General features: G+C 45.6%; 1 protein-coding gene across 2 annotated transcripts in view; it reads left to right on the forward strand.

The window, feature by feature from the left end:
• Window positions 1-1,793: 1,793 nt before the first annotated feature.
• LOC115122752 (SRSF protein kinase 1-like) overlaps window positions 1,794-15,150 on the forward strand; it is a 40,493-nt gene continuing 27,136 nt past the window's right edge. Inside the window, exons 1-3 of one of the 2 annotated variants that reach the window (XM_065020940.1) lie at window positions 1,794-1,869; window positions 2,527-2,581; window positions 13,321-13,457. In XM_065020940.1, coding sequence (XP_064877012.1) covers window positions 1,857-1,869; window positions 2,527-2,581; window positions 13,321-13,457 — 205 coding nt within the window. In that variant the 5' untranslated portion in view covers window positions 1,794-1,856. The remainder of the gene's footprint in view (window positions 1,870-2,526; window positions 2,582-13,320; window positions 13,458-15,150) is intronic. The other variant, XM_065020939.1, reaches the window with a different exon arrangement.

A 15,150-nucleotide genomic window follows, 5' to 3' on the forward strand; every position in this document is an offset into this window, starting at 1 on the left:
ATATAAATCTTGAGTACCTCTGATCCAGTGTATATTGTATATAAACCCTGAGTACCTCTGATCCAGTGTATACTAAATATAAATCATTGGTTCAAACCTATTTAAAAGGAGGGGGAGTATGCCATGCTGCTGAATATGTATGAGAGTCCCTCTCAAAACCTAAACATATTTGATTAGTAGAGACCCTACTACTACTACTTTTTTTCACCCCACTTTAGCTGAGACGGTAAGGTTTTTCCCCTCTCTAGCCCAATATGTAATACAGTGTATAGAGAGGCACTAACTCCGAACATGGTTCGTTGGACAAAACCTATGGGGAAATTAATGTTTTTTAGTTGTTGTAGGATGTTTGGATAAACGCTGCACATAAGGTCTGTGGTAAACACAGACTTGGGAAATCTTAAACGTTTTGTTCTATGAGATCATCTTCATGAGCTAACGTAACTTTTTTGTTCATTTTGAAGCATTTATGGAATCATAAAAAAGCACATAATTGCTTCATAATTCATGAAGGTCATGTTAACTGACTGACTCTGTACCGGCACCCCCCTGAAAATACTGTTATTTTTTACTAATGCTCTTGTGGCTGAATGGAATTATGTCCCTGCAGCAATGTTCCAACGTCTAGTGGAAAGCCTTCCCAGAAGAGTGGAGGCTGTTATAGCAGCAATGTTCCAACGTCTAGTGGAACGCCTTCCCAGAAGAGGGGAGGCTGTTATAGCAGCAATGTTCCAACGTCTAGTGGAACGCCTTCCCAGAAGAGTGGAGGCTGTTATAGCAGCAATGTTCCAACGTCTAGTGGAAAGCCTTCCCAGAAGAGTGGAGGCTGTTATAGCAGCAATGTTCCAACGTCTAGTGGAAAGCCTTCCCAGAAGAGTGGAGGCTGTTATAGCAGCAATGTTCCAACGTCTAGTGGAAAGCCTTCCCAGAAGAGTGGAGGCTGTTATAGCAGCAATGTTCCAACGTCTAGTGGAACGCCTTCCCAGAAGAGTGGAGGCTGTTATAGCAGCAATGTTCCAACGTCTAGTGGAAAGCCTTCCCAGAAGAGTGGAGGCTGTTATAGCAGCAAAGGGGGACCAACTCCATATTAATACCCATGAATTTGGAATGAGATGTTCGACGAGCAGCTGTCCACGTACATTTGGTCATGTGTCCAGGAGCATTAGTGAGGTCGGGCACTGATGTTGGGCGATTAGGTCTGGCTTGCAGTCAGCACTCCATTTAATCCCAAAGGTGTCCGATATAGTTGAGGTCAGGGCTCTGTGCAGGCCAGTCAAGTTCGTCCATATTGATCTCGACAAACCATTTCTGTGTGGAAATAGATTTGTGCATGGGGGCATTGTCATGCTGAAACAGGAAAGGGCCTTCCCCAAACTGTTGCAGAAAAGTTGAAAGCACAGAATTGTCTAGAATGTCATTGTATGCTGTAGCGTTAAGATTCCCTGCACTGGAACTAAGGGGCCCGAACAATGAAAAACAGCCCCATACCATTATTCCTCCTCCACCAAACTTGACAGTTGTCACTATGCATTCGGGTAGGTAGCATTCTCCTGGCATCTGCCAAACCCAGATTCTTCTGTCGGACTGCCAGATGGTGAAGCGTGATTCATCACACTAGAGAACTGCCAATGTGTGTCTATGGAGATGTATTCATGTTTTCAACAAACATTGGAGACCAAATATAGTTTATATGTTGTTAACAATCCAAGCCAACCCCGTCTGTTTGCCACATAGTTGCGTATGCGTCGGTTTTGTTGGTGTTGAAACGTGGGCTTTTAATTTGAAAGTTCTGTCATTACATATGCACGTGACGTCATCGTTTGTGCTGTTGGCAGAACGCGAGCTTCCCGACCAACATGGAGAGAAAAGGTAATTGTTATAAAGGCATAAAATACACAATTAATCTGTTTGGTGTTCACATAATATATATGAACAAACGTGATTTTAGTGTCGTATTTAAAGTTACTGTTCATTGTATCGACGTACTCTTTATGTACGAAATGTTTTGTGGAATTGCATGTCCCCTGAACGCACTGGCGCAGCTAGCTAATGCTAACTAAGCTAGTACCATCAACCTGACCCCTTAACTACAATCCATTGATTTTAATGTCATTGCAAACTATGATAAAGTAATTGAGTAAACGTGGACGGAGTCATGTATTTGTTTGTGCCATTGGCATGAGCAGATATTCAGTGAGTGGTGGTTGCACGCTAGTTAGCTGGCCAAACATCGCAGTTGTCTCTTCCTTTTTAAAAGAGGACGTTATTGAATATCTTCAACCAGTAGCTCACTTATGTAAGCTAATGCGACCACAATTTAATTTTGTCTATAGTTAGCTAACAACTTTGGCTAATGTTAGCTGGCTAATAATTAATTTGCTAGTTGGCTCACAGGCCAGCTTTCAGATGTCTAGCAAGCACATAACGTTTCGTCCAGTGAGTCACTACATGGACACACAGCTAGATAAATATACTGCTGAAGTGATGGCTACCTAGATATTGAATACATCTCTTTCATTGCATTAGTTTTAGCTCTTCAAGCGAGGAAGAAGAGGGCAAAAGCGAAGAAGTCCAGCAAGAAGTGAGTCATTCTGCAATGCACAAACATACTGGCCAACAAACATGTGTCTAATGACATAGTCATTTGTTGTTGTTTTTGTTTACCAAGGCGTTGAATCAGCTCGAGGCCCAAAGGTCCAGTTTCCGTTGTGTGCTAAAAAGTACTGTCTTGCCTCGGCGTTGTGGTCTGTGACAGTCACATTGCTACTAGACTTACACGTGCTGTCCACTCCAGACTTTCACAGCAGACTGTTCTGATTTTGCAATAGCCATCCGTTTTTCTACCACACACCATAACACCTAGTTCATTATTTATTTAGGTTGAATTAGTTCCGTGTGAATCTCTCCACACCCCTTGCACAGTCTTCACATTTTGCTGCCTTAAAATTAAAATGGATTACATTCAAATGTTCCCCCAATCGATCTATACAACCTATTCCACTTAGAAATACAAAATGAGGTTTTATTGATTGTCTTCACATCCCATAGTTAATACTTGGTGAAGCACCTTTTGGCAGCTGTGAATTGTTTTGAATACTAATCTACCGACCTTGCACAACTGTTAGGGTAACATACTGTATATCCATTGTTTTTGTAAAAATTCCTCACTCAGTCAATCTGGTTGGGAATCATTGATGGACAGCAATTGTCAAACCTGGTCTCGGATTATTTTTTAAAAGCAGATTTAAGTCAGGAAGGAGACTGGAACATTCAGGAACACAACACCTCTTGGAAAGCCATTCTAGTTTGTCTTTGGCACAGAAAAATAAAAGGTTTTCAGAAGACTGAGGTGTCATGTTATGGGTATGCATGTTACCTGGGCTTTGCTCCTTTCATATGTATCTTTTGATTGTTACCAACTCCCCAGTCCCTGTGGGTGATACGCATACCCATAACATGATGCTGCCACCACAACAACACTTGAAATTGCAAAAGGATCTACATTGCGTTCACTCCACATTAATGGCCAGTGTGACAAAGTGAAAAGAAGGAAGCCTGTGTTAAAACAATTCCACTCCAAATCATCCATTCTGTTTTCTAAAAGGCCATTAAGTAATACAGCAAAAGATAACATGGCAAAGACATCAACTTTTTGACCTAAATTACAAACTACAGCTTTGTTTCAAATCCGAAGCAACACACAACCGAATGAAACACTCTGTATTTTCAAGTGTTGTTTTGGCAGCATTAAGGGTCCGTTATAAACAAAATTAATCATTTTAACCCTCACAATTTCTATCACTGTGCCGTTATCACAAAACAGATCATTTTGTGTGTTATAACCTAACGAGACAATAGTCTATATAGGCCTGGGGGAAAGTTGTGTAAAGATACACTCAGCAATATGACGTAGATGCTGAAAGAAAACAGAATAGTGGGTCGACTTCTCTGCTGGCGTGTTTCCCCTGGCTATGCGTGAAGCCAACCTGTGCACATGCGCAGATACTGTGTGAGAGTGAAGTATTGCATCTTGCTCATTTCAATATCCTAGCCTGTTCATCGATGACTGGCCCTGCTTTCCTGAAGTTGAGAGAGATTGCAAACCATGAAATTGCAAGATACAGCTTTTGATTGTTGATAATGGGCCTAGTGCACGGTTCTGACTCTGCATGGTGGCTGATCTGCCTATACTGATAATGGGCCTAGTGCACGGTTCTGACTCTGCATGGTGGCTGATCTGCCTATACTGATAATGGGCCTAGTGCATTGTTCTGACTCTGCATGGTGGCTGATCTGCCTATACTGATAATGGGCCTAGTGCATTGTTCTGACTCTGCATGGTGGCTGACCTGCCTATACTGATAGGCCTAGTGCATTGTTCTGACTCTGCATGGTGGCTGATCTGCCTATACTGATAGATAGGCCTAGTGCATTGTTCTGACTCTCTGCATGGTGGCTGACCTGCCTATACTGATAATGGGCCTAGTGCATTGTTCTGACTCTCTGCATGGTGGCTGACCTGCCTATAATGATAGATAGGCCTAGTGCATTGTTCTGACTCTCTGCATGGTGGCTGACCTGCCTATACTGATAGATAGGCCTAGTGCATTGTTCTGACTCTCTGCATGGTGGCTGACCTGCCTATACTGATAATGGGCCTAGTGCATTGTTCTGACTCTCTGCATGGTGGCTGACCTGCCTATACTGATAATGGGCCTAGTGCATTGTTCTGACTCTCTGCATGGTGGCTGACCTGCCTATACTGATAATGGGCCTAGTGCATTGTTCTGACTCTCTGCATGGTGGCTGACCTGCCTATACTGATAATGGGCCTAGTGCATTGTTCTGACTCTCTGCATGGTGGCTGACCTGCCTATACTGATAATGGGCCTAGTGCATTGTTCTGACTCTCTGCATGGTGGCTGATCTGCCTATACTGATAATGGGCCTAGTGCATTGTTCTGACTCTCTGCATGGTGGCTGACCTGCCTATACTGATAATGGGCCTAGTGCATTGTTCTGACTCTCTGCATGGTGGCTGACCTGCCTATACTGATAGATAGGCCTAGTACATTGTTCTGACTCTCTGCATGGTGGCTGACCTGCCTATACTGATAATGGGCCTAGTGCATTGTTCTGACTCTGCATGGTGGCTGACCTGCCTATACTGATAATGGGCCTAGTGCATTGTTCTGACTCTGCATGGTGGCTGACCTGCCTATACTGATAGATAGGCCTAGTGCATTGTTCTGACTCTCTGCATGGTGGCTGACCTGCCTATACTGATAATGGGCCTAGTGCATTGTTCTGACTCTCTGCATGGTGGCTGATCTGCCTATACTGATAATGGGCCTAGTGCATTGTTCTGACTCTCTGCATGGTGGCTGACCTGCCTATACTGATAATGGGCCTAGTGCATTGTTCTGACTCTCTGCATGGTGGCTGATCTGCCTATACTGATAGATAGGCCTAGTGCATTGTTCTGACTCTCTGCATGGTGGCTGATCTGCCTATACTGATAGATAGTCAGAACCATGCACTAGGCCTGTCTGCATGGTGGCTGACCTGCCTATACTGTGCCCCTCTCCTGTCTCTCCGTCCCTCGCTAGCTCACTATAAAAGATTCAAGTGTTGGTGTTCTTGGAAGTACGGCGACTAATCAGTCTCCCCCGTTCCAAAAATTCTGAATCTTAGGAGTCGATTCCTTGCGGAATTGGGAGTCGAGGAATTAATTATTTTGGCGTCCTCCACTACGCCATAGTTGTTGACAGTTGGTAAAATGGCAGAGAGAGGCCCAGGTAAAAAAGTGAAGAAAACCTGCCTCCGTTTTCTTAAAATATAATCCTGGTCCACTTTTCTTTTTTTCAGCGAGACAATAGAGCTCGCGAACTTGTTACCTCTGGTTCGTTCAACCATTACTATGAGGAAGAATACGGTGTTGGGATAAATGCTGAACTGAAGGTCTGAGGTTATCCTAGGCTGATGAGATCTTATATGTTTTGTTCTGATTATATGAGTCAGTTAACATGACCTTTATGAATTATGAAGCATTTTCTTCTTTATTACCTAAATGCTTCAAAATTCACAAAGTGATGTTAGCCGATAGAACAAAATGAAATAAGATCTCCTATACTTGTTTACCACAGGCCTTATTTTCAGTGTTTATAAAAAATAAAAACATTAATTTCCCCATTGGCTTTGACCAACGAACTATGGCTGAGTTGTTGCCTAGAAAAAGACACCATTACTATTACTCTCTCTTCTTACATGCCAAAGACACAGCCTACACCTCTCCTCTTTCCAAGAGGGGTTGAGGGTTCCTGTTTTCATAACACTGACCAGGTGAATCCAGGTGAAAGCTATGATCCCTTATTGATGTCACTTGTTAAATCCACTTCAATCAGTGTAGATGAAGGGGAGGAGACGGGTTAAATAAGGATTTTTAAGCTTTGAGATTAATTGTTTGTGTGTGCCATTCAGAGGGGCGTTGTAGGTGCCAGGCGCACCGGTTTGTGTCAACCCAATATTAAGGTGTTCTTAATGTTTTGTGTACACAGTAGGCCTAGTGCATTGTTCTGACTCTGCATGGTGGTGATATAGACAATGCAGTGCATGTTTTGTGTGAAGTTTCTGAGAATACTTTAAATGGCACCTGTCCTTTTGGTTTCCATAGCAGCAGTTGATTCATTTCAGACTTTGAGTGTTTGAACTATATGGCCTCTGGCGTATCTATTCTCTGTAGGCAGGAGGAATACAGCGTATCTATTCTCTGTAGGCAGGAGGAATACAGCGTGTCTATTCTCTGTAGGCAGGAGGAATACAGCGTGTCTATTCTCTGTAGGCAGGAGGAATACAGCGTGTCTATTCTCTGTAGGCAGGAGGAATACAGCGTGTCTATTCTCTGTAGGCAGGAGGAATACGGCTTGTCTATTCTCTGTAGGCAGGAGGAATACGGCGTGTCTATTCTCTGTAGGCAGGAGGAATACGGCGTGTCTATTCTCTGTAGGCAGGAGGAATACAGCGTGTCTATTCTCTGTAGGCAGGAGGAATACAGCGTGTCTATTCTCTGGAGGCAGGAGGAATACGGCGTGTCTATTCTCTGGAGGCAGGAGGAATACAGCGTGTCTATTCTCTGTAGGCAGGAGGAATACGGCGTGTCTATTCTCTGTAGGCAGGAGGAATACGGCGTGTCTATTCTCTGTAGGCAGGAGGAATACGGCGTGTCTATTCTCTGTAGGCAGGAGGAATACGGCGTGTCTATTCTCTGTAGGCAGGAGGAATACGGCGTGTCTTCTCTGTAGGCAGGAGGAATACGGCGTGTCTATTCTCTGTAGGCAGGAGGAATACGGCGTGTCTATTCTCTGTAGGCAGGAGGAATACGGCGTGTCTATTCTCTGTAGGCAGGAGGAATACGGCGTGTCTATTCTCTGTAGGCAGGAGGAATACGGCGTGTCTATTCTCTGTAGGCAGGAGGAATACGGCGTGTCTATTCTCTGTAGGCAGGAGGAATACGGCGTGTCTATTCTCTGGAGGCAGGAGGAATACGGCGTGTCTATTCTCTGGAGGCAGGAGGAATGCAGCATATCTGGAAATGTCATGAGCTAATAATATCAATATTTACAGAGTGACATCACACCTGTGTGTGGTTGTGACTCTGACCACGGCACGCCCAAGTCAGATATGGGCGTCTGAATCCATACAGCCGGGCCACTCCTGGGGGTCTGAATCCATACAGCAGGGCCACTCCTGGGGGTCTGAATCCATACAGCAGGGCCACTCCTGGGGGTCTGAATCCATACAGCAGGGCCACTCCTGAGAGTCTGAATCCATACAGCAGGGCCACTCCTGGGGGTCTGAATCCATACAGCAGGGCCACTCCTGGGGGTCTGAATCCATACAGCAGGGCCACTCCTGAGAGTCTGAATGCACTTCTGTTTTTGTTTTGTATCCATCTGACACTTACTTGTACTCAGTTAATTTGTTAATTGGTGTCCCAGGTCTACAGTAAACCAGTCCCTAATTATATATCACAAGATGTAAAGCGGCCAGAAGTAACTGGGTCAGATTAAAGTATCCCACGACAGGTACACCAGTTTAGTACACATGTTGGTGACTCTTGGCCCTGTCCAGAATGACATTATACCTCAAGTAATCCTTTAAACACCCATGTTGAATATTGTGAATGATGTAGAGTATTTTAGTAAATTCTGTTTAGGGTTGCAAAGGGTCGGAAACGTTGTGGTAAATTTGTGGTATTTTTTGGGGAGTTTTCCCATGGGAAGTGGAAACAAAACAAAAACAGAAGTGCATGCGAATTTGGGGAATTTTGCGTAAATTCATCAAAAAAATTTAGCTTATAACAGTGAACCTTTTTTTGTGGGATACACGTAAGGCAATTCTAGGTCTTGTGGCATATTTTGGTTAAACTATCCCCAATTCAATGGAATTGCAACCCTCTGCATGTACAGCTGATTCTCAAGATCTTGCCCACTAATGAGATGTTATTAAGCCCACACTACTATACTGTCTGAGCCAAGGACTACATGCATTCTGGTAAGTTTTGATTACAATACTGGGTGGGGTGAATATATTTTATGACATGCATGATTTTTTTTGTTAACTAGTAAATAGTAGCCTACAGCAAAGTGAGTTGAAATCATTTTTTAACTTGTTGACAATTTCTGCTAGTTAGTTTTTGCTACCATGTGGGGGTTTGCTTGCTTGAGCCTGCTAACTGAGGAGTGTTAATTCACCTGTTTCCATACATGTTTAATTTTTCCTAATCTTTACAGGAAAATGCCACGGGCACTATCTGGTGTGTGGAGACATTTCACTGCATCCTAATGTAGAAGGAAAAGCTGTGTACATTTGCAAATACTGTACCAAATCATATGTGAAGAATGCAACAAAGATACAGAATCATCTGGCCAAGTGCATAAAGTTCCCTCGGCGCTCAACAAGCAACCTCTGACAAAAGTCCCTCTACTTCTATTCGAGGTGAAAATGAGCATCCTGTCTGGTGCAGAGATCAACAAGGCCTATGGTGTCATCACTACCGTGTCTCGCCACGATCTGGATGAGGGAAAGGTTCTTGTCTGGAAAAGTACACTTCTAAGCAAGGGCTTTGGGATGGAGATGCAATATGGCAGTCGTGCCAACATATCTCATCAGCCACCTGGTGGAAGGGACTTTGTGGATCTGAGGCTCTTTCCCCTGTTGCCTCCATCATCCTCCAAATCCCACCAACATCAGCCGTCTCAGACTGCAACTGGTCCTCGCTTGGGAACACACACACCAAATTATGCAACAGGCAGACCCAATACAAGAGTTTACAAAATGGTGGCCATCTGGGCAAATTTGAGGCTTTTTGAACCTGACAACGAGCCATCATCAACAAGGTTGGAAAGTGACAGTGAAGATGAGGCCTCAGAGTCTGACGTTCAAGAGGTGGACATTGAGGAGGTCCAGGGAGAATATATGGAAGCCTGAGAGGAAGACAACCAAAGCTTTAGTTTCTAGACTATCATTTTACAGATGTATGTTGAAAACGATTTTGGGAGATGTGATGGATCATTCAATATTCCCTTTGTTGTTCAGTGAAATCATCCCATGAAGAGTCAACTCATTTAATTAGTTCAATTCGTTACTAAATTATATATATTTTTCTATTGGAAGGATTTAATCATTTGCAATTGTCTACTTGTGATGAGGTAAAATGTTTATGTTTCTGTCTCCATATCATATGGTAAATATCTACATTTTAAATGGTATTAATATTAATTTCCATATATTTCCGTTAATTCCCATATATTCCTGTTTAATTACCACGGAAAGTTTCCTTCTCCTGAATGTTCCCCTAAATGTGCAGCCCTTGTCCTATTATAGAAAGAATGAAGATGGTTGTGGTTTATCCCCAACAGCCAAGCCGACCCACACTATGTCATCACACATTGCAGACGTCCTATGTTATGTAATGCCTATCTGCTGTGCTGCTATATTTATAGCAGCAGGAGAACGATGAAGTTCGCAGCACGGGTTAACTGAAGCGTGACATTATGGATGGTGGAAATGCCCGGCCCATTAAGGCATTATCAGAGCTTATGGCAGTTTCTGCACCCAGAACAACACAGCCTAGTCTCGTCAGCACCCAGAACAACACAGCCTAGTCTCTGCTGCACCCAGAACAGCACAGCCTAGTCTCGGCTGCACCCAGAACAACACAGTCTAGTCTCGGCTGCACCCAGAACAGCACTGCCTAGTCTCGTCTGCACCCAGAACAACACAGCCTAGTTTCGTCTGCACCCAGAACAACACAGCCTAGTTTCGTCTGCACCCAGAACAACACAGCCTAGTCTCGGCTGCACCCAGAACAGCACAGCCTAGTCTCGGCTGCACCCAGAACAACACAGTCTAGTCTCGGCTGCACCCAGAATAGCACTGCCTAGTCTCGGCTGCACCCAGAACAACACAGCCTAGTCTCGTCTGCACCCAGAACAACACGGCCTAGTCTCGTCTGCACCCAGAACAACACGGCCTAGTCTCGTCTGCACTCAGAACAACACAGCCTAGTCTCCTCTGCACCCAGAACAACACGGCCTAGTCTCGTCTGCACCCAGAACAACACGGCCTAGTCTCGTCTGCACCCAGAACAACACGGCCTAGTCTCGTCTGCACCCAGAACAACACAGCCTAGTCTCGTCTGCACCCAGAACAACACAGCCTAGTCTCGTCTGCACCCAGAACAACACAGCCTAGAGTTCTGGCAAATACTTTTTGTATTTTTCTAACAATGGATATCCTCTCTGCAGTCATCCAATGTATGTGAATAACTTGAGTTTATTTTGAGAGCAGTAAGGCAGTTAGCTGGCTGTCACTGCTTTGGGATGTCTTGAATGGAAAGGGCAACAGTCCTGTATCAAATGTCAGTGTAAATGCCAAGGCAAGTCACTCATCTCTAGGGGGAAAAGTTTGTCATCCATGGGAAAATGTCTATTCTTATGACAAGGGATGGTTAGAATTGAATACTGCATTTAGCGTGCGAGACGATGTTAAAATGCGATAATCGATAATGATATTTTGTTATTATTTTACTGTAGTTACTTGCATCACTCATACTAGACTGTCCTCCAGGCAGCCAGCCCACCCCAGGGGGACAGGGTCCCAGCAGCAACCTGAAACAGGGGCCTCTATGTTCTAAAAACAGTGCTTTCATAAAGTTTTCATACCCCTTGTCTTATTCCATGTTTTGTTGTTACAGCCTGAATTCAGAATTGATTACGTAGATTTATTTTTTCTTTCTCTCTCGCCTATCTAAACACTCAATAACCAAGTGAAAGCATGTTTTTTTAGAAATATTAGCAAATGTATTGAACATTTAAATACAGAAATCTCATTTGCATAAGTATTCACACCCCTTGAGTCAATACTTTGTAGAAGCACCTTTGGTGGCGATTATAGCTTTGAGTCGTCTTGGGTATGTCTGTCAGTTTTGAGTCGTCTTGATTTGGGGATTTTCTCAAGCTCTGAACAGCAATCTGTCTTTCCACAGATTTTCAATGGCATTCAAGTCTGGGCTTTGGCTGGGCCACTCAATGACGTTCACATTCTTGTTCTTAAGCCATTCCAACATTGCTTTGGGTCATTGTCCTGTTGGAACGTAAAATCTTCGCCCCAGCCTGTCGTTGGCACTCTGAAGCAAGTTATCATCAACGATTTGCCTGTATTTGGTTCCATTCATTGTTCCCTCTATCCTTACCAGTCTCCCAGTCCCCGCTGCTGAAAAGCATCCCCATAGCATGATGCTGCCACCACCATGCTTCACGGTAGGGAGGGTGTTAGATGGGTGACGAGCTGTCCCTGGTTTTCTCCAGACGTGGCGATTTGCATTCAGGCCAAAGTTCCATTTTATTTCTCATTAGACCATAATCGTTATGCTCGAAGTCTCTCACGTGCCTACATTTAAGTCATTTAGCAGACGCTCTTATCCAGAGCGACTTACAAATTGGTGCATTCACCTTTTGACATCCAGTGGAACAGCCACTTTACAATAGTGCATCTAAATCTATTAAGGGGGGGGGGTGAGAAGGATTACTTTATCCTATCCTAGGTATTCCTTAAAGAGGTGGGGTTTCAGGTGTCTCCGGAAGGTGGTGATTGACTCCGCTGTCCTGGCGTCGTGAGGGAGTTTGTTCCACCATTGGGGGCCAGAGCAGCGAACAGTTTTGACTGGGCTGAGCGGGAACTGTACTTCCTCAGTGGTAGGGAGGCGAGCAGGCCAGAGGTGGATGAACGCAGTGCCCTTGTTTGGGTGTAGGGCCTGATCAGAGCCTGGAGGTACTGAGGTGCCGTTCCCCTCACAGCTCCGTAGGCAAGCACCATGGTCTTGTAGCGGATGCGAGCTTCAACTGGAAGCCAGTGGAGAGAGCGGAGGAGCGGGGTGACGTGAGAGAACTTGGGAAGGTTGAACACCAGACGGGCTGCCTAATTGCAAACTCCAAGCATGCTGTCATGTACCATTTTTCTCAGGAGTGGCGTCCGTCTGGCCACTCTCCCTTAAATCCCAGATGGATGAAGTGCTGTAGAGACTGTTGTCCTTCTGGAAGGTTCTCCCACCTCAGCCTTGGAACTCTGTACTTCTGTCAGAGTGGTCATTGTGTTCTTGGTCACCTCCCTGACCAAGGTCCTTCTTGCCCTGTTGCGTAGTTTGGTCAGACGGCCAGCTCTAATCAGAGTCTGGGTAGTTACATCATTTTTTATATTCCCCAATGATGGAGACCACTGTGCTCTTGGAAACTTACAACTCTATAGACTCTTTTAAAACCCTTTCCCCAGGTATGCCTCATCACAATTCTATTAATTTATTTTATTTAACCTTTATTAAACTAGGCAAGTCAGTTAAAAAAAAAAATCTTATTTACAATGGCGGCCTAGGAACAGTGGGTTAACTGCCTTGTTAAGGGGCAGAACGACAGATTGTTAACCTTGTCAGCTCGGGAATTTGATCTAGCAACTTTTTTGTTACTGGCCCAACCCTTTAACCACTAGGCTACCTGCTACCCCTATCTATCTCAGAGTTCAATTCCTTGGATTTCATGCTATAGTTTCTGCATTGACATGCACTGTTAACAATAGGACCTTTTTATATAGACAGGTTGTGTTGCTCTTTATATTACGCCCAAACAATTGAATTGGCTACAGGTGGACTCCAAGTTGTAACGACGTCTCAAGAATGATCAAACAAAATACTGCATACTATGAATACTTTCTGAAGGCACTATGTTCTGTTATTATACTGTCATAACATTCATGTGTGTCTTTCAGGCATCCTGCCCACCCCAGGGGTACAGCAGCCCAGCAGCAGCCCCAGCCAGAGGCCTCTCCCCAGGAGCCAGATGAGCCTGAGGAGATCCTTGGCTCTGATGACGAGGAGCAGGAAGACCCCAACGATTACTGCAAAGGTGAGTTGTCCTAGAGGTCTTCCAGGAAGTACCCGAGACTCCACTCGGTTGCCACGGAACTTGGATCCACTCGGTTGCCACGGAACCCGGATCTGGGTGAAAATAAGTGAAATACCGACAGTATCCAAAATGTATATTTGAAGAGTTTAGTTACAAAACTTAAATGGAAATTTCACACATTTTACTTTAAAAATAAAAAATAAAGGGTGAGACGAAGGTTGAAAGTCATGCGTCCTCCGATATACAATCCAACCAAGCCGCACTGCTTCTTAACACAGCGCCATCCAACCCGGAAGCCAGCCGCACCAATGTGTCGGAGGAAACACTGTGCACCTGGCAACCTTGGTTAGCGTGCACTGCGCCCAGCCCGCCACAGGAGTCACTGGTGCGCGATGAGACAATGATTTCCCTACCGGCCAAACCCTCCCTAACCCGGACGACACTAGGTCAATTGTGCGTTGCCCCACGGACCTCCCGGTTACGACAGAGCCTGGGCGCGAACCCAGAGTCTCTGGTGGCACAGCTGGCACTGCAGTACGGCGCCCTTAACCACTGCGCCACCCGGGAGGCCCTCACATTTATATTTTAATGAAATAAAAGATCCCAGAAATGTTCCATATGCAGAAAAAGCTGAAATTTCTTATTTTGTGTAGAGATTTGTTGACATCCCTGTTAGTGAACATTTCTCCTTTGCAAAGATAAACCACCCACCTGACAGGTGTGGCATATCAAGAAGCTGATTAAACAGTGTGATCAGTACATCGATGCACCTTGTGCTGGGGACAATAAAAGGCCACTCTAAAATGTGTAGTTTTGTCACATGACACAATGCCACAGATGTCTCAAGTTTTAAGGGAGCGTGCAATTGGCATGCTGACTGCAGGAATGTCCACCAGAGATGTTGATTTCTCTACCATAAGCCACCTTAAAAATCGTTTTAGAGAATTTGGCAGTACGTCCAAACCGCCTCACAACGTAAAGCTGATGAAACTGAGGATTATTTCTGTCTGTAATAAAGCTCTTTTTGTGGGGAAAAACATATTCTGATTGGCTGGGCTTGGCTCCCCAGTGGGTGGGCCTGGCTCCTTAGTGGGTGGGCCTGGCTCCTTAGTGGGTGGGCTTGGCTCCACAGTGGGTGGGCTTGTGGGTGGGCCTGGCTCCACAGTGGGTGGGCTTGGCTCCCCAGTGGGTGGGCTTGGCTCCACAGTGGGTGGGGCTGGGCCTGGCTCCTTAGTGGGTGGGCCTGGCTCCCCAGTGGGTGGGCCTGGCTCCTTAGTGGGTGGGCCTGGCTCCCAGTGGGTGGCTCCTTAGTGGGCCTGGCTCCTTAGTGGGTGGGCTTGGCTCCCCAGTGGGTGGGCCTGGCTCCTTAGTGGGTGGGCCTGGCTCCCCAGTGGGTGGGCTTGGCTCCCCAGTGGGTGGGCTTGGCTCCCCAGTGGGTGGGCTTGGCTCCCCAGTGGGTGGGCCTGGCTCCTTAGTGGGTGGGCCTGGCTCCTTAGTGGGTGGGCTTGGCTCCCCAGTGGGTGGGCTTGGCTCCCCAGTGGGTGGGCCTGGCTCCTTAGTGGGTGGGCCTGGCTCCCCAGTGGGTGGGCCTGGCTCCTTAGTGGGTGGGCCTGGCTCCTTAGTGGGTGGGCCTGGCTCCTTAGTGGGTGGGCTTGGCTCCCCAGTGGGTGGGCCTGGCTCCTTAGTGGGTGGG

This window comes from Oncorhynchus nerka, linkage group LG7 (assembly GCF_034236695.1).
Source record: "Oncorhynchus nerka isolate Pitt River linkage group LG7, Oner_Uvic_2.0, whole genome shotgun sequence".
In the NCBI taxonomy this organism is placed as follows: Eukaryota; Metazoa; Chordata; class Actinopteri; order Salmoniformes; family Salmonidae; genus Oncorhynchus; species Oncorhynchus nerka.